Raw genomic sequence first — 20465 nt, 5'->3', positions numbered from 1 at the left:
GCCCGATCCTCATTCCAGTGTAAGGCCAAAGATGGAACTGCCTTGGTATAGTAAGCCTCTGTATTGAAATCTTGCTTTCTATCCGCCAAAGAGGCCATGTTGACATGGCCACCAATAAAGATGATTTTGATCTGTTTCATTGCAGATCATCCGCCTGATGGAGATGCTCCCTATGGTTGCCACTCCACCACACAAAGGCTACTTGGCATAGTAGACCTTATGCAGAGTCATGCTGCCCCACATTGGATAGGCACCAACCCTCAACGTACATGTGAAGGTTTCAGCTCGTACATCAGAATTGCAATCTGTGCACTGTAAGGGAGCCATGAGGGTACATGATAACCCCCCCTCCCCATGACATATCAGCTACAGTGCTGGATTTCAGGTGTGAACATAAATCCACTCTAATAGTAGGTGCAGAAGATCACAATGGATAGATTATGCACCATGGAAACTGCCATTCCCCAAACTTTCGAGAAGTAGGGGTCCAATACTAAAATAGGACCATAAGTAATTAAGCTAAAAGGTTGAGGGAAAGGTTGTGAAAAGAACTGAAAATGATGGGTGTCCCAATAATGGCACAGTCATCAATGTAAAACCTTCACACAAGGAATAATCACGATTTGTGGTTTGATTCTAGCCTGAAGCATCACAAAGGGAGGTGGGGAGGAAGAAATCCACATGACTGTACTTTTGTTGATAAATGTTGGTATGGTGCTTCTAGTAACCAGAATTGAGTGAGAACAGACTGCACCGGCTGACGGTGTGAACAAGGAATCGCCAATACTATGTGCACACACTCAACAGGGGTCATCGATAACACAGACCACAAGGCAAAATACAAAGCCCTGAGAGCAAAACCAAATCGGATACCAAGACGTAGCAACTATCAGCGACCAGCGACCAGAGCAATGATGAATAGACAAATGATCACGAGCACTGTCTGAGCACGACTGTGGTCTGAGCCCCTGAGCTGTCAGTTTTATAGGACAACCGTTTGCACCGATATAGGCCAGCGCAGCAGGCGTGGCCCACGCATAGCGTTGTGGTGGTGATGGCAGTGCTCACAGATACAGGAGCGCCGCCGAGTGGCTGTCATATCAAAAGTTTTCTGGAAGATGAGGAAAATTTGCATGTAGCTGACTGCATTGATACATGGCTTGGCTTTCAAGATTTTAGATCTGTTGGGCTTTCCATGACTGAAATTGGTAACTCTCTTGTTAGTTTTTTGGTCCATTCTGCAGCCACATCCTCTTCATGCAACGAGGTAAACTGGTATGGGAAACCTGGTATTCCAGTACTGACTGCTGGGTTTTCACCTGTTCATTGATGGAAACTCATACTGAATCTTTTTACTACTAATCACTCTTTGGGAACCAGCTTTGAGGATCAATAAGTTGTGGAGTTGTCACAAAAGGAAAAACAAAGTAGTGCATTGAGTTGTTACGGTATTTGTTGCTCAATCGTGACCACTTCCTGTGCACTTCCCATACTTGGACTTGGAATTTTGTCTGCAGTTTTTCAAGCTACTAAGTTTTAATGTGAAAGGATTTCAAAATTTGTTACATATATGTACTGCATGTGTTCTTTGGTATTAACTTTGGCAACAGTTTTACACAGCCTAAATGATAAAATAGTGCAGTTTCAGTTTAGTCACTGGAAATATATGTATAATAAAACATTTATTTAAACATTCACTATCATAACCCTGTTAAAGTTTCACAATCAAATGTCACCTTCTAAATGACATAACATTCTTTTAGTTTCACATACACTTTCTTTTAACCCTAGCCAAACTACAGGACACAAGCACTTGTAAAGCACAGCTTGCTCCCACATTCCACAAAAATCCAGCCAATTTTCTTCTTATTTTATTCAGCCACCATTCTCATTAAACAATGTACTCTAAAAATAAATAAATAAATAAATAAACGAAAGAGCACACAGTATATCCACATTATTAGGACATAACTTACTTATTGTGAAAAATTATTTGGTTTCTTATATTTTTAACTTACCATAAAGGTAGCCATGTTATTTACAGGGAGATAATGGATCACAGGGATGATGAGACAAATACTTGATCCGAATATAATACCTGTATTTTTATTAAATAAAACAGAAGTGAATCAGTTATATTATATAATAACAAGAGAACACAGATATAATCCTCTTCAAAAACTCTGGATCATTCTTCTCCATTTCATCTAAGAGCATCTAGTTGGCTTTGAATAGCTTCCAGCTTCTTGTGAAATTCAAACAATTCATCATGAGTGAATTCCAATGTGATATTTTCCTTAATTTTTTCACCTTCACAATCTGACAGTAAACCAAACTGAAAGGTAGCCTTTGGAATCTTCTGTTTCAGTTGAACATCCGATGCCATCTGCAGACCCAGTTTCCAACGCACGTCTTCTAGCTAAATAAGAATGACCATGTATTTCAGACACATCAAATAAAAGGAATAAACTGAACACTGGAGAAAGATTAAGATGCAAGGTGAAGCAACTTCATTATATCACATAAAATTAATATCTTAAAGACTGAAACATTCAAAGAATTAAATGCCCTAGACATTGTGTGTAAACCTATAGATTACACTAAACAGGGAATGTTTCTCATGATGACATTACTGCACAAAATAGATTTAGTTTTCTTTCAATGCCAGATCTCTACTTCTGATTACTCTCTGTCAAGAACGACTGACAATTATGGTTGATTGTGTGGCTTCCTTTTACAAACAACAGTTGGTCTTTGACTGGCAAATCTACGTAACTACATCCAGGAATTTATATATACTACGAGATAGATTGAAATCTTTGACAGTTGTATCTTCTGGAATGTAAAACATTCGTTGTGTATGAGGGAAAAGCTATACTAGAGAGTTCACAATGCAGTTTCAGAATGGTGCGAAGAACATCTTCCTAACATTACATATTTGCATCTGCACAGCCTCAGAATCAAGCATAAAATTATGTTTGATGAGAAAAATGTTGACCCCCACATCTACAGGATATTTGTCACCAAGGAGGGCATTGAGATCAGAATGTGCATTGGGGGCAAATGTACACGGTCATTTAATAATGAGAGGCTACCCATAAACCCAAGGAGTTTCATGTCCCTCCATTACCCACACTCATTCGTAACTGCAGAAATTTTGGAAAGGAGAGAGAATATTTTAAAATTACCACGTTTGATATAATTTATTCAGTGTGTTAAAAAATGTGTCTTGACTCAAGAACAAAATTTGACAAGTAGTATATAAAACATACTCTATCTCGATTGATTGATAATTATCCCCTTACTATGTAGTGCTAGGAATTTTTGTGTCAAGGTGTGGGACTAATACCTTTCTGCAGTTTGTTGTACAAAGGAGTGACAGAGAAAAGATTGAGGACACTCTTTTGGGACAGACCTGTCAAGGTTTTCCACCATTTTTACTGCAGAAAAGCACTGCAACCACTGTCGTAACATGGAACTGGCATAAATTTCCACAGACAATGCGTAATGCATGGTGGTGAGGGGCAGGGGGTGTGCAAGACATACAAGGATTACAAATGTCACAGTTTCTCATGTGCACTCACACTCTCAGAACTGTTAAATCTGCAGTGAGATTGAGTGTGATTTTATCTCAGATTGCCTTTTGTTTCTTTTATTGCATTTTCTATGTTTTAACCACATTTGTTTCTATTTGTCTTCATATGATTGCTGATAAATTTATTGCTGAACATCCTTAAACCACAAACTTGCACACACAAATCTACAGTTCTGTCAAGTCATACACAATCGTTGACATAATTTGTGATAATTCTGTAATGAATAAAAAGACATGCACCCAGATTCCATGAATGGACAAGAGCTCCCTCTTGCCCCCTATTGCACATAACTATGCTAATGCTGACAAGATCGTAAGAAGCGTATGTAGATTCCTCTGTTAGTTCAAAATGTTGGTGGTCCAGTCATAGGCTGACTACCTGTTATGAAAGGTCATCACATGAACATTAAAAGGTTAAGAACTCGCAATGATGAAGCCCCAGAAATCAGCTGTCAGTGAAACATAACAATAAATTCCAGTTTCAGATTTTAAGCTTTTTATTAAGAGTAAAGTACAATGAATATTCTAGGACAAAGAATATCAGCATGCATCATAACATCATCTGCCTTTTTTTAAATTATTATTACTGATCTAGATTTCAGCTAACAGTGCATCTATCATCAGTGAATTATAGTTTATCATGCAGAATCAACATAATTATAACAACACATAATCCTATGTCCATGCCCAAGTTATACTGGAATATGTATTGTTATAATTGTGTTGAGTCTACATGACTGACTATAATGCACTAATGATAGCTGCACTGTTAGCTGAAATCTAGATCTATATTAGAAAAGACACATGATATTAGGACCAATGCTGACCTTTCTGTCCTGGATTACATCATGGTCATGGGTTACAATCATTCCCATTGAATTAAACATAATGAATATTCTAATTAGAATCCAATAGTGCATTAATTTACAGGATCCTTGTATGATCCTTTACCTCAAATGCAACTACTCCTGTCTGGAAATAAAGTTGTATAATTCTGAAAACTAATACTTTGCTGGACATATGAAACTTAAAAATAAAAACAAAAATGTTTACAGATCTCATAACTGAAATTTATCCCAACTGCATAAACTACCTTTATATCAGTTGTTAGAAACAATTTGGCAATGTTACAGCAGGAATGGTGTCCACAGCAGTTTGTTTCACATCCAATATAATATTACATCATCCAAATTTATCTTTTCAGCCTCAACAAATATCTTGTGGACAATAGTTTTACTTTACACCACAACGAAAAAGAAAGTGTGTTCACACCAAAGGGAAGTTCCCCTCTCTTTGTGTTCTTTCTCTCCAGGACAAAATTGCTGGGACGTGGCTAATAAATATACAACTGCAGAAAGTAGACCATGAATGTAAGCTTCCACTATTTAAATAAATATATGGTGGCCAAAAATTAAATCCATCACTAGACACATAATTAGATCAGAGGAATAAAACTGAGGCTATGCAACTGTCTAGGTACCACATTTATTTGATTCAAGTTTCCAGGCCACAGAAGAAATGTGAAAGGGTCGTATTAATAACTGCTGTAGCAATTTCAATTATAAATGCTAGCATGCAAATATGTACGATGTTGTATGGGTGCTGTATGTCACTTTGTGGACGCTGCTGTACTTTAGTTGCTTTTGGGAAAATCGGCAACACTTGATACTAGTACTAGATGACAGTGGGTTTGTGATTCCATAATGTCCTACACAATGCTCAGTGGGAGAAATGTATGGTGATCTCACAGGTTAAGGCAACAAGTTAGCAATCTGCAGAGCATGTTGGGTGACAACTGCAGTATGATGATGCAAGTTACCCTATGAGATAACACCCCTGTGAAAAAATGGCAGCACAATTGCTTAAATCACCAGTCTGATGAACAAATTTGCTTCCAAGTTTATTGGGACGATGATGATAGTGCCCTTGCTATCATAAGATATTGCTTCTCATATCATAACTTGGTATAGGTCCAAATTGTGTACATCACAACAGCTTGTTTCCAAGTGCTACCCTGGCCTTCTCTTGACCAACATAATATCCCCTCTCAGTAGTTGCCCACAAAGGACTGACCCTTGTCCTTGTGAAAATGCCTTCCCAGAACCATTGTTGCGAACAATGGCACAATGTTGACATCTCCATATCAAGTCCTTCCGCAATATGGCAGAGAGAAAATCCTCATCCTCATAGCCCTGTTACACAGCCTTTCTCTGTCTTCTAAGCTGCTGACACTACCTGCTTTGTCCCCTCAAAGGCACGTTTGACACGCACTGATCTCACATCACATCTGAACCATAACTAGTGGTCACACAATGTGTACTGCATTTTTATAGCAAACATGTTATGCCATGTCACAGCAACGCTACTAGTGCCAATTTTAGCTGACTAGTGCAAAAGCTGAATTACAGTCATCGTTCAGGAGTGCAAATATACCTCCCAAAATTTACACTATGTGATCAAAAGTATCTGGACACCCCCAAAAATATACGTTTCTCATATAAGGTGCATTGTGCTGCCAGGTGCTCCACTATCAGCAACCTCAGTAGTCATTAGACATTGTTAAAAAGCAGAATGGGGTGCTCCACGGAACTCATGGACTTCGAATGCGGTCAGTTGATTGGGTGTCACTTGTGTCTTACATCTGTATGCAAGATTTCCACACTCCTAAACATCCCTAGGTCCACTGCTTCCGATGTGTGATAGTGAGGTGGAAACCTGAAGGGACACGTACAGCTCACAAGCCTACAGGCTGACCTCATCAGTTGATTGACAGAGACTGCCGACAGTTGAAGAGTGTCGTAATGTGTAATAGGCAGACATCTATCCAGACCGTCACACAGAAATTCTAAACTGCATCAGGATCCACTGCAAGTATTATAACAGTTAGGCGGGAGGTAAGAAAACTTGAATTTCATGGTCAAGCAGCTGCTCATAAGCCACACATCATGCCGGTAAATGCCAAACGACACCTTGCTTGGTGTAAGGAGTGTAAACATAGGACAATTGAACAGTGGAAAAATGTTGTGTGCACAGTACACAATGTGGTGATACGAAAACATTGTGTGGTGTGACGAATCACGATACACAACGTGGCAATCCGATGGCAAGGTCTGGGTATGGCGAATTCCAGTGTGTCTAGTGCCAACAGTAAAATTCGGAAGCAGTGGTGTTATGGTGTGGTCATGTTTCATGGAGGGAGCTTGCACCCCTTGTTGTTTCGCATGGCACTATCACAGCACAGGCCTACATTGATATTTTAAGCACCTTCTTGCTTCCCACTGTTGAAGAGCAATTCGGGGATGGTGACTTCATGTTTCAACACGTTCGAGCACCTGTGGTGGAGTGGTTACATGACAATAATATCTCTTTAATGGACTGGCCTGCAAAGAGTCCTGACCTGGATCCTATAGAACACCTTAGGGATGTTTTGGAACACCAACTTTGTGCCAGGCCTCACTGACTGACATTGATACCTCTCCTCAGTGCAGCACTTTGTGAAGAATGGGCTGCCATTCCCCAAGAAACATTCCAGCACCTGACTGAATGTATGCCTGCGAGAGTGGAATCTGTCATCAAATAATAATAATAATAATAATAATAAATTCTCACTGATGTTCTCCCTGACTCCTGTAGTGCGATTTTGTCAACTTTGTTGGTTTACAGTAACTAGAGAAAGTATAATGTAATTTTTTTTAGGGACATTTGTCCTCACAACGTGGTGTGCTCTCTCGTTCTGGGGCCTGGTAATGATTTTGGACTTGTGCTCAATAGCACAATCATCAGTGCCATCTGGAGTCTGGGTAACCTGCTCCTCCTTTCTGATCTTCCCTAACCTCTTCATCTGTCCTCCCTGAGGAAAGAACTAACACTTCAGAAAGCTAAGGTTACTGTTTTCACTTTTAAATGCGTAAGTAGCGAAGTTGGAACTTCACCACCTGAAGGTATATAATGACCAGCCATTCTTGCTCTCCACAAATTTATCTAAAAAAACAACTAATTGATAAATACTGAATGAAACAAACTCTGCTGTGTCAAGTGTACAGACATAAACCTTCTTGAGACTATAAAATTATGTGATGGACTGATACTCAGCTCTAGATGTTTTTCCTTTTTTGAGTTCCAGTCTAGCACATAATTTTACTTTGTAAGAACGATTAAATTAAAAGATGATATTTTATGTCTTCTGTGAAACGTATCTTCATCTGTATTCAGTTATTCCTTATATAGTTGTGTGGTCTCAAAAGAAAAAATATCAGGCTTTAATATTTCATCAGTGAAGTCATTAGATACAGAATACAACCTCTGATTCAACAAGATTTGGGACAAAAATTGACATTTACTTTTTAAATAAAATTACCTGGAATTGCACTTAATTAATTTATGAAATCTATGTAAAACCTAAATATGGATGGACAGGCATGAACTTTAATCCCCTTGTCACCATTATGCCACATCATTCACTGGCAATGTCGAAACAATGTGCACTCCTGACAAAGACAAAACTCCAATTCTATTTCTTCCCAAATTATTCAATTATCTCTGCTAATTAAGCATACTTGAAAACATCACAATCATGATTCCTGGTCATTCCTGTGGCTGGACAATGTTGTTGTTGTTGTTGTTGTTGTTGTGGTCTTCAGTCCTGAGACTGGTTTGATGCAGCTCTCCATGCTACTCCATTCTGTGCAAACCTCTTCATTTCCCAGTACCTACTGCAGCCTACATCCTTCTGAATCTGCTTAGTGAATTCATCTCTTGGTCTCCCTCTACGATTTTTTACCTCCATGCTGCCCTCCAGTACTAAATCGGTGATCCCTTGATGCCTCAGAACATGTCCTACAAATCGATCCCTTCTTCTAGTCAAGTTGTGCCACAAACTCCTCTTCTCCCCAATCCTATTCAATACCTCTTCATTAGTTATATGATCTACTCATCTAATCTTCAGCATTCTTCTGTAGCACCACATTTCAAAAGCTTCTATTCTCTTCTTGTCCAAACTATTTATCGTCCATGTTTCACTTCCATACATGGCTACACTCCATACAAATACTTTCAGAAACAACTTCCTGACACTTAAATCAATACCCGATGTTAACAAATTTCTCTTCTTCTTCAGAAACGCTTTCCTTGCCATTGGCAGTCTACATTTTATATCCTCTCTACTTCAACCATCATCAATTATTTTGCTCCCCAAATAGCAAAACTCCTTTACTACTTTCAGTGTCTCATTTCCTAATCTAATGCCCTCAGCATCACACGATTTTATTCGACTACATTCCATTGCCCACGTTTTTCTTTTGTTGATGTTCATCTTATATCCTCCTTTCAAGACACTGTCCATTCCGTTCAGCTGCTCTTCCAGGTCCATTGCTGACTCTGACAGAATTACAATGTCATTGGCGAACCTCAAAAGGTTTTATTTCTTCTCCATGGATTTTAATACCTACTCCGAACTTTTCTTTCGTTTCCTTTGCTGCTTGCTCAACATACAGATTGAATAGCATTGAGGAGAGGCTACAACCCTGTCTCACTCCCTTCCCAACCACTGCTTCCCTTTCACGTCCCTCGACTCTTATAACTGCCATCTGCTTTCTGTACAAATTGTAAATAGCCTTTCGCTCCCTGTATTTTATCCCTGCCATCTTCAGAAATTGAAAGAGAGTATTCCAGTCAATATTGTCAAAAGCTTTCTCTAAGTCTACAAATGCAAGAAACATAGGTTTGCCTTTCCTTAATCTTTATACTAAGATAAGTCGTAGGGTCAGTTCCAATATTTCTACGGAATCCAAACTGATCTTGCCTGAGGTCAGCTTCTACCAGTTTTTCCATTTGTCTGTAAAGAATTCACGTTAGTATTTTGCAGCTGTGACTTATTAAACTGATAGTTCGGAAATTTTCACATCTGTCAACACCTGCTTTCTTTGGGACTGGAATTATTATATTCTTCTTTAAGTCTGAGGGTATTTCGCCTGTCTCATACATCTTGCTCACCAGATGGTAGAGTTTTGTCAGGACTGGCTCTCCCAAGGCTGTCAGTAGTTCTAATGGAATGTTGTCTACTCCCGGGGCCTTGTTTCGACTTAGGTCTTATAGTGCTCTGTCAAACTCTTCACGCAGTATCATATCTCCCATTTCATCTTCATCTACCTCCTCTTCCATTTCCATAATATTGTCCTCAAGAACATCGCCCCTGTATAGACCGTCTATATACTCCTTCCACCTTTCTGCTTTCCCTTCTTTGCTTAGAACTGAATTTCCATCTGAGCTCTTGATATTCATACAAGTCGTTCTCTTTTCTCCAAACGTCTCTTTAATTTTCCTGTAGGCAGTATCTATCTTACTCCTCATGAGATAAGCCTCTACATCCTTACATTTGTCCTCTAGCCATCCCTGCTTAGCCATTTTGCACTTCCTGTCGATCTCATTTTTGAGTCGTTTGTATTCCTTTTTGCCTGCTTCACTTGCTGCATTTTTGTATTTTCTCCTTTCATCAATTAAATTCAGTATCTCTTCTGTTACCCAAGGATTTCTACTAGCCCTCGTTTTTTACCTACTTGATCCTCTGCTGCCTTCACTATTTCATTCCTCAAAGCTACCCATTCTTCTTCTACTGTACTTCTTTCCCCCATTCCTGTCAATTGTTCGCTTATGCTCTCCCTGAAACTCTGTACCACCTCTGGTTTAGTCAGTTTATCCAGGTCTCATCTCCTTAAATTCCCACCTTTTTGCAGTTTCTTCAGTTTTAATCTACAGTTCATAACAATGTTACAACATGAAAAAATGTGAAGGGGAGAGAGATGGGATGTTAATGTATATCCACATGATGCCTCTTTCATTGTGCATGATCACAGACATACGGGAATAAAAGCGCAAGCAGAAAAATTTCTGAAAAGAACACATGAACACATAGGCATTCTCGTATCCACACTTTGCTTCATTGTGCAAGCAGTCTGATATGAATCTTCTTGTTTGCTAGGGAGCTGCATTTATTGTGATGTAAAGGCGACAGAAAAAGAAAACTCAAAAGGACCTGTAGGTAAAATAGTATTAAACAACAGAGGAGCAATAAATACAAAGTGATGACAATGTTTTGTCTGCAAATTTCGGAAGGAGACTACAACGAGATTTCAGATTTTCTGCTTGGGAAACTGCAGCGATAAGGCTAGCAATAAAACGTTGTTAGCTAGTAACAGGCGACTTACACACTAGTTTGAATTATTTGTTCCTCATTTCAAAATGAAGAATTTCAGTTATTTCAAATTTTTAACTTGTAACGTGGAATAACTGTAATTTATTATTTGATTGTTTTATACATTTTTCACTGTAGGAAATGTCTATACGTGTAATTATAAGTGTAGTAACCAAAACCAACCGCGGGAATGCCTTGCGCTGCGGATCGGAGCCGCCAGGCGGGGAAGCCGCCGGCGGTTGAGCACGCACCACCGGGTAAACACAAGGACGAGTCAGACGACAGACCAACGACAACCAACAACCATCCGCAACGACTGACTATGACCAACACAACAAGGAAGAGATAAACAACGGAGGCTTGTAGAAACCACAACACCAAACACCAACAGCAAATCCACTCGGAACCAGAGCCAGGCAAATGTCAACAACGAGCAATGACCAGAACGCAGTACCACCGAGATAGAGATGCAATCCAGAGTGAGTACCAGACTGACTGGACTAGGGCAGAGCGGGTCCCTATATATGAAATCGGAGGGAGCGGCTATTGGCCGTGGTCTACACATGGTGTAGCGGTGGCGCCCTCGCTGCGCGGAAGAGTCGCCGCGGACGCAGAGCCCGTCCGTTTGTTCTGGCGCGTGTTCGACTTCTGCAGCGGGAGGTACTAGAATAAGCATATTTTGTTCCTATACAATCTCACAATTTGTATATATTAGCAGCTATAAGTATTGTTCTAATGCACAATATGCCTTGTTTCACATTCATGCAGTTCCCTTGCAGATTGGATCAACGTAATACGAATACATAATAAAAATAAAAGTGACGCTTTTTGAATCTGAGAAATATGTAAGGAAGGTTCTTAGCCATTGTGTGAAGGTTAATTTACTTTCAATGCATCATTTGTATTTTAATTATGAAATATGATCTGCAGATTAGCATTCTCGGATTAGCCAAATCTGGTAATTTCATAGATGCAAGAATCCTCTCGAATGGAGGTATTGTTTTTCAGTTTCGTATTTTCTGCTTCATCACTGTGCTTCACTTCTGTTTTTAATAGTTTGTTGAGGAGCTACACATACCCCACCATTTCTTTAGTCCAGATGTCAGGCTCCTCAGTTGTTGTGCTTTTAAACCACCATAGCACAAATATTTGTCCACAGTTTTCATATACACTTTTCATAAATTTTTGGTTTATTCTTTTTACTTTGCCTACTTTGAAACTTGCGGTATCTTATTGTCTGCAGAAATACGATCGGAGACTTTTAATGTGATATGTGACACTCAAGGAAACAAATTTCGGATTTTTATTCAAATATTCTTTGTAAGTGACATTACACAACTTTTTTCTTTGTCCATAATCATCTATTAACTTAAGTGTGCTTCCTTTGGAGGCAACAGACATACATGCTGGTAAATCGCTTTACAGCATAACCTCAAAACACAGCATAATCAAACACATATGGAACCCGTCTGCCTGGCGACTGCTAAAAAGTGCAAAGATTCCCACCAAAGGCAGGTATCAATGCACTTTATGCATCTCCATTTCCAGGAAATTATGCATGCACAAATGCACATGTGATGTTGCGCTACTGGAAATTTATGTACATGTGCAAAATTGAACACAAAAAAGGCATTGGGTGGATGGACCTTAAGGATTCTTCAAAGAGTAAAACCTCATTAACAATTGAGAAATTCTTCTGTATTAACAGTCTGAGATGACCACCTCTCTTCTCTTTCACCGTCAACAACAAAATACATACAGCTCTAAACTTCAGAAGCACTCGTAACTGTCATCACGCGAAAACATTTACACTCAGATATCATGCCTACCTAGCAATAGAGATGTGTCAAACCATGCAAAAGGAGAGAAACCTACAAAATTGTGCATAAAAGCCTATCCATACGGTCTTAGACTCACATAAGCTTCTTTACTTAACCTTTTGATGTAAATAAAAAAAAAGGTGGGGGAGGGGGCATCTTCACTCTGATACAGACCTACAGCTAATACAAGATTCTGTGTGTTATGTACTCACCTGTACTGGAAAAACAGATTTCTTTCGACGTTGTTCAACTATCCCTTTTGCAGAATTCACCCAAACTTGGGCAAAGGTTTTAGCTTTCTCTTCCTTTAACCCAAGGACATCATGTAGCTGTTGCTGTAATACTGTTGGTTTCATCATATGGTATGCAGCCTGCAACATAACAGAAAAATGCTTAAAACATTATTAACAGTTCACCTCAACACAGAAAATTTGCTTTCACATGCACACTGTGGAGGTATATGTGAGAATTTCAAGCACAACTTGATACACCACCAACTGTTGAACTCACTGAAGAGAAAAGGGGAAATATATTTACTGGAAGTTGAGCACAGACAAAAATTAGAGGACATGGAAAAGGAAAGAGAAAAAAAAAGGTTGGAACCATGAATGGCAGGAATCAAGTGTTTGCTGCAGAAAAGGCTCCAATATAAAGCATTCTGGGGTCACTGGAAGCATCCGATTCCACCTGTCTGCTTTGACCCGTGGCATAACGAGGGTGGTGTGTGCGATATCACTATGGTGCGGTACTTTTGAGTTGGCTTGTGTTTAATGACGTCACGTTGTTCACTCTGGTGGTGGATGACATGTTGAGTTTAACGTGTGATATTGGGTTCATTTAAGTCTTGTTTATCACTATGCTAATGTGGTTTATTTGAATCTGGAGTAGTCAGTTCTGCTGGAAATATTTCTTTGTTTTCAGTGAGTTGTTATGGTTATTTACTTTTGTTTATATGTTTGCTATTTCCGTTAGGAGTGATTAGTTTGGTGTTTGACACTGTGGTTTTGTGTGTGCGCACCGGCAGACATGCACACACGCACACACACTTATCCGCTTTTTGGAATTGCAGATGTTGATTTTTTGGTATTGTGGGCTTCGTTTGAACTGTATAGGTTGAGTGAAGTGTACAACTCCTGTTTGTTTTGTACCTGTAGCATTAGGTTGTAAGTTGAGGTTTTTTGAATAAAATTTGTTTTGGGATGATGCGGTGTTTTGTATTGTTATATATTTAGCTGGTCCTTGCCCTAAACCCCCTATTTTCCATGGTTGTCCCATTAGTTTCATTTTATTGTTGGAATGAGATTTCTTGTGTCATTTTTACTTTTATTCATGTTTATTGGCATGTGTATGCAGCGATGACATAGTCGCCTTCTGTATACACTGGAAGTAGGCATTTCCGCCATACTAATGATGTCATGGGTCGAAGCAGACAGGTGGAATTGGACGATACCCTAACGCTGCATTCTGAATTCTGATGTTAGGGAGAAATACCAAGATATGTCATAAAATGAAGCAAGCAACCAAGTCATAATATTATGAGTTACTACTGTGTAAGGTACTGTGTTTTAGCCAAATTATGCAGTTTGTCTCTCATTCTCTGAAATAGTTTTTTAACACACAAACAAATTCAGAATGATGAACTTGTATAAGACTGAATTATATAGTATGTGGGTGGCCTTACAATTGGTGCATATGTTGATGAAAAGTTTTGCTAGCAATAACACCATAATATTTAGAATTTTATGTGCACACAAACATGCTAGCTACGAAAATGCTCCCACTTTTTGTACTGGTAGAATAACAAACAATTACATGGGGAAAATCCATTTGAACAGAGTTGTGACAGCAACATCTTCAAGAAAAGCAACAATAGTGTGCATGAAAATCAAAAAATCTCACTAGGTAAAAGTAGCACATAACATTCACTTCCTGAATCTCATTCAGATTATCAGGAAAAGACGTTCCAACTAAATCCACATAGGTGCACAGCAATGATGTACAGTACTGGAAGTCCAAGTTGGGAGTAGAGTGGATTGCAGGAGCTCATTTAAAGGAACATCATTTTCTTTACACAAATTTCTCATCAATTGTAGCTATGACAGAACCACAAAGCTGCTGGAAAGCATTACCAGGTGCAGAAACTTCCTGGCAGATTAAAACTGTGTGCCGGACCGAGACTCGAACTCGGGACCTTTGCCTTTCGCGGGCAAGTGCTCTACCGACTGAGCTACCAAAGCACGACTCACGTCCCCTCCTCACAGCTTTACTTCTACCAGTACCTTGTCTCCTACCTTCCAAACTTTACAGAAGCGAACCTTGCAGAACTAGCACTCCTGAAAGAATGCAAATAACCAACCAGAAATTTTGCTAACCAAATTGTGATTACATGGCAATTTCTAATGGAAGAGTAATCTGAATAAGTTTTCTCACAAAATGAAAGCATTTGTAGATCTATTGTTTTACTCCACCTGTAAATGGAGTAATGGAAAAACAACAAACCTCTTTACGAGCCAGGGATTATCAATTTTACCATCCTTCATATTTTGAAGCTAATCATTTTCCTGATGTACAACAACCATGTTTTAACATCTCCAGTTAAGGTTTGAGCAATTCATCTGTACAAACTATTCAGACATTATTTATCTTGTGGTGCACACTTCAGCTGTATCTCAGCATACTAGTAGCGTTAATTGTCAATATGAATTACTTCACTCTGCACTAACGAACTGGAAGTTTACTTCAGTATAAGTATAGATTTAATTTCATGAGAATGGCAGTACCCAGTTCCCCGTCTACATCAAGGGTATATTTCTAATATGGTCTCTGTATAAATACAACACGCTCATTATAAGCCCTTTATAGCTCCTTATGAACTCTGTATTTTTAGTAACTTCAGTGAAATATACTTAAAACATGAGTTAGCAATATGTGCGTGTTTTGAAAGGTGAAAGACCTTTTATACTACTGCCAGAATTTCTAGCTAAATGTATTTTGTTTCGATAGCCTCAGCACAGAGTAAAATACAAAGCAGATATGATTATGTCGCTAAATGCTTTTACTCACCTGCTGCAGAATGAGAGTGCTAGATTCTATTAAAAGTTTCAAATCATCTTTATCAAGAGCTAATGAAACTTCCAATTTTTCTTGTTCTTCTTCTGTGAAAGGCTTCTTGTCATCTGGACATTGTTGCATTACCTGCGCAATCCGACTGAGCAATAGTGGAAATTTGGATTCATCCAATCCATTTATTATGTTTGCAGCTTTGTACAGACTGTAACGAAAGATTGTCTAAGCAAGCAGAAAAAGCATTAAAAAGTAAGTGTGCCCCATCCCTTATTCGATTACAGTCGCATTAAAAGAAGGGGCCCCATACGCGTCTCTAGAATCACTATAATGTACATAGGTTGTTTCAGGTACTAAATTTTTTACATCATTTGCGAACACCTGCGTGTCGCTGTACACTTGTAATTTCAGTTGTCACATTTACGAATTGTCAAATAATCACACAGCCCACCTGTCACTGGCTGTTATTGATGAAGCCATTACCCGAAACAAATCGCAGACATGAATATTTGTATTAAATATTTGACAGCTGAAAAGCCACACTGCATTTGTAAACAAACAATATCACTGCTGCCAATTAGTACACACAAAATGACGTAGTACGAATTTGACATTTAACTGCGTTCCTCATTGAGTGAGTACAGCAGTTTTCTTTGGATATAACCATACAGTCAGTTCGTATGTCGAAAACATGTTATCAAGACTATCATAAGACATAGCCTGTGTTGTTATGTGTAGTGGCGGATTATGGCAGACAGCGCATGTGCAAGGCCGCAGCAAAAATTTTGGCTCCGCCTCCCACCTTCAACAAAAGTGAGTATATGTTTACCACAATTGTAAGCGAATATGAAAACTGTTGTATTAAAGTTTTACGTTCAATAAAAACTGAATGTGATTTTTTTTTCTTTCCATGTTTGCCGCATTTCAGAGTATAACTAACAAGGAGGTTAGATTAAAATCTTTTTTCGAAGGAAAGACCAACGCCAGCCACAATCGTACATCGAAGTAATTCGGTGGTGAAAGCTGAAAATTTGTGGCGGCCGTGAATCCGAATCTCCCACTTAACGGGAGCGATGGCCTTTAAACGTCTCAGGCATCCGGACACGCTTCCGTCCACCCCAAATTCTCAACTTGTCACACGCTAGCCGCAGGCGACGTTGCTTGAACGTGGCAGTGATACTCTTGTTTTGCAGTTTTCGGAACCATATCATTTGTCACATGATCTTTCCATGATATTCCCAAGATGCTCCGTAAGCACCGCAGGTGAAAGGTGTTGAGCTTTCGTTCCTGTTTGGCATACAAGGTCCAAGTCTCAGCTCTCTGCAGGAGAGTACTCAACACACATGACTGATAAAGAAGTATTTTTGTCGACAATGTAAGAAGTTTGTTGTCCCATGCTCGTGTGCGGAACTCGGAAAGTGATGACAGCCTTTCCTTTTCGTGTATTTATTTTGTCATCCAGGGAGAGATCTTTTGTCATTATTGAACCAAGCTAGCATAATTTATTGACTACGTTCAACAAAGAGCCGTATAGTTTGGTGACAGGCGGATCTGTGTATCCTAGTGCCATGACAACCGTCTTCTTTACGTTTAGTCCTGTACTCCCTCAAAAGCTTCGGACCTTGTTGCGAAGGCAGTCACAGTGTGTGTGTGTGGCAGGGGAGTCTTTACCAGCGCAGAAAAAGCCGACATGCTCATGGTATATGTAGAATAAAGAAAGAATGCCATTCGTTCTTGTAACGTGTATGCGGCAATATATTCCTATAGACATCAATTATCTCGGCAATTATTTACTGATATCTTCAACCAGTTACGTGAAAATGGTAGTGTAACACCTGGAAAACGTAATAGAAGGAAACAAGTGACGACAGAAGAGGGGGAAATTAATGTTCTTGCTGCTATTGCAGTTGATCCGCGCGTTAGCTCTTTAGCAGTCCCACGAGGACGTGGCATGAGTAAGGCAAGTGTACTACTCATTCTCCATCGACATAGGTTCCATCCCTATCACATCTATCTCCATCAAGAAGCTGCATGGAAACGATTATGAGAATCGTGTTTTCTGTTCATTGGCATTAAGACAGGACACTCAATATGTATCAGAAGCGAGCCTTGAGGATCATAGCAAAAGTAAAACTAGGAACTTCTTCCAAACCCCTATTCATTAGACATAATATTCTCACAATTTATGCCATGTATACAGGGTGTTACAAAAAGGTACGGCCAAACTTTCAGGAAACATTCCTCACACACAAAGAAAGAAAATATGTTATGTGGACATGTGTCCAGAAACACTTACTTTCCATGTTAGAGCTCATTTTGTTACTTCTCTTCAAATCACATTAATCATGGAATGGAAACACACAGCAACAGAACGCACCAGCGTGACTTCAAACACTTTGTTACAGGAAATGTTCAAAATGTCCTCCGTTAGCGAGGATACATGCATCCACCCTCCGTCGCATGGAATCCCTGATGCGCTGATGCAGCCCTGGAGAATGGCATATTGTATCACAGCCGTCCACAATACGAGCACAAAGAGTCTCTACATATGGTACCGGGGTTGCGTAGACAAGAGCTTTCAAATGCGCCCATAAATGAAAGTCAAGAGGGTTGAGGTCAGGAGAGCGTGGAGGCCGTGGAATTGGTCCGCCTCTACCAATCCATCGGTCACGGAATCTGTTGTTGAGAAGCGTACAAACACTTCGACTGAAATGTGCAGGAGCTCCATCGTGCATGAACCACATGTTGTGTCGTACTTGTGAAGGCACATGTTCTAGCAGCACAGGTAGAGTATCCCGTATGAAATCATGATAACGTGCTCCATTGAGCGTAGGTGGAAGAACTAAAATGACACATGTCCACATAACATCTTTTCTTTATTTGTGTGTGAGGAATGTTTCCTGAAAGTTTGGCCATACCTTTTTGTAACACACTGTATACTAGAAAGTATAACACTAATGAAAGAAGACACTAAGATCACAAAAAGAAACATGGATATTCACAACTATGAAACAAGGCATAGAAAAGATTTTCACATGATTAACAGAAGATTAAATTTAACAGCGAAAAGCCCCTATGTCAAAGGAGCTGTTTTTAATGACTTATTACCGAATAAAGTTAAGATATTGACAGGGGATACTTTTAAAAAGCGAGCCAAGCAGTGGCTTATCCAAAAATGCCCTTATAATTGAATTTATTATGAATTACACTGTAATAAGAAATACTGTAAACTAAAAAAAATGGTAATTGTAAAAACTTTATACTTAGTCGAAAACGCATATGTATGTAAAATTACATGTTACAAGCAATAAATTGAAATCGAAATGTATCTTGTGGAGCGACATTTATCAGTCTTGACCAAAGAAACATGCACTATTGGTCTGTTGACAATCCTAGATGGCTTCATCAGGTGGAATGTCAGTGTCCATGGAGTGTAATGTTTGGTGTGGGGTATTGAACCATCAGTCCATGGGTCCGTTTATCATAGGCAAAATACTGAACACACACAAGAATCACAGCCTCTTAACAGGCCATCTTCCACAGATGCAAGAAGGCGTTCCTCTACAGACTAGTAGGTACCTATGGTACCAACAAGATGGCTGACTAGGCCATAATGCACGATGTACTACAGCGTGTCTACATAAATTGTTTCCAAACCGTTGGACTGGACACAGAGGATCTGTACCTTGGCTGGCCTGTTAGTGTGTTCTGCCACTGTCAGTAGTCATTTTGAACACAAACTTTGATGGTCAGTTGTCTTGTTACTGGTCAGAACTCAGATAACTAGTGTATGCATTTGTGTCAATCTTTAGTGTGTGCTACCATAGGTATTGGTTAAGTGTTTTTAAAATATGATATGTCATAAACGACTCGCATTATTACCCACAACAAACTCCAATGACATTCTAATTTACCCTGCATTTGGTTCGTTGTTGTGAATAGGCATTGTTCAATTTTTTAAAAATGCATGTTTGCAAAAAAAGGACACTTTCTAAGTAATATAACAACCTACTGATTGTCTAACAATATGACGCCCTGACTACCAATCCATTCTGTAAAAACTGCACTTCAATAGCACTTAGCATGGCTGTAACGGATCGTGCAGCCACCTCTCGATCCCTGAGTCAACAGATGGGGACGTTTGCAAGACAACAACCATCTGCCCGAACAGTTCGACGACGTTTGCAGCAGCATGGGCTATCAGCTCGGAGACCACGGCTGTGGTAACCCTTGATGCTGCATCACAGACAGGAGCGCCTGCGATGGTGTACTCAACGACGAACCTGGGTGCACGAATGGCAAAACGTCAGTTTTTCAGATGAATTCAGGTTCTGTTTACAGCATCACGATGGTCGCATCCGTGTTTGGCGACATCGCGGTGAACACACATTGGAAGCGTGTATTCGTCATCGCCATTCTGGCGTATCAGCCGGCGTGATGGTATGGGGTGCCATTGGTTACACGTCTCGGTCACCTCTTGTTCGCATTGACGCCACTTTGAACAGTGGACATTACATTTCAGATGTGTTACGACCAGTGGCTCTACTCTTCGTTTGATCCCTGCAAAACCCTACATTTCAGCAGAATAATGCACGACCGCATGTTGCAGGTCCTGTATGGGTCGTTCTGGATACAGAAAATGTTCAACTGCTGCCCTGGCCAGCAATTCTCTAGGTCTCTCACCAATTGAAAACGTCTGGTCAATGATGGCCGAGCAACTGGCTCGTCACAATACGCGAGTCACTACTCTTGGTGAACTGTGGTATTGTGTTGAAGCTGCATGGGCAGCTGTACCTAT

General features: G+C 39.7%; 1 protein-coding gene across 1 annotated transcript; it reads right to left on the bottom strand.

The window, feature by feature from the left end:
- Positions 1-2087: 2087 nt before the first annotated feature.
- LOC124621124 (COMM domain-containing protein 10-like) lies at positions 2088-16815 on the bottom strand. The gene is made up of 4 exons (XM_047147118.1): positions 16119-16815; positions 15668-15875; positions 12817-12975; positions 2088-2419 (listed from the first exon to the last, which is right to left on the bottom strand). The coding sequence occupies exons 1-4, from the start codon at positions 16145-16147 to the stop codon at positions 2204-2206; spliced, it is 612 nt and encodes a 203-aa protein (XP_047003074.1). The 5' UTR covers positions 16148-16815; the 3' UTR covers positions 2088-2203.
- Between the last annotated feature and the right edge of the window lie 3650 nt (positions 16816-20465).

The sequence above is a fragment of the Schistocerca americana genome, chromosome 1 (genome assembly GCF_021461395.2).
Source record: "Schistocerca americana isolate TAMUIC-IGC-003095 chromosome 1, iqSchAmer2.1, whole genome shotgun sequence".
Lineage (NCBI taxonomy): Eukaryota > Metazoa > Arthropoda > Insecta > Orthoptera > Acrididae > Schistocerca > Schistocerca americana.
The sequence above is the reverse complement of the archived record's forward strand: the minus strand, read 5'-3'. Positions and strand labels throughout refer to the sequence as shown.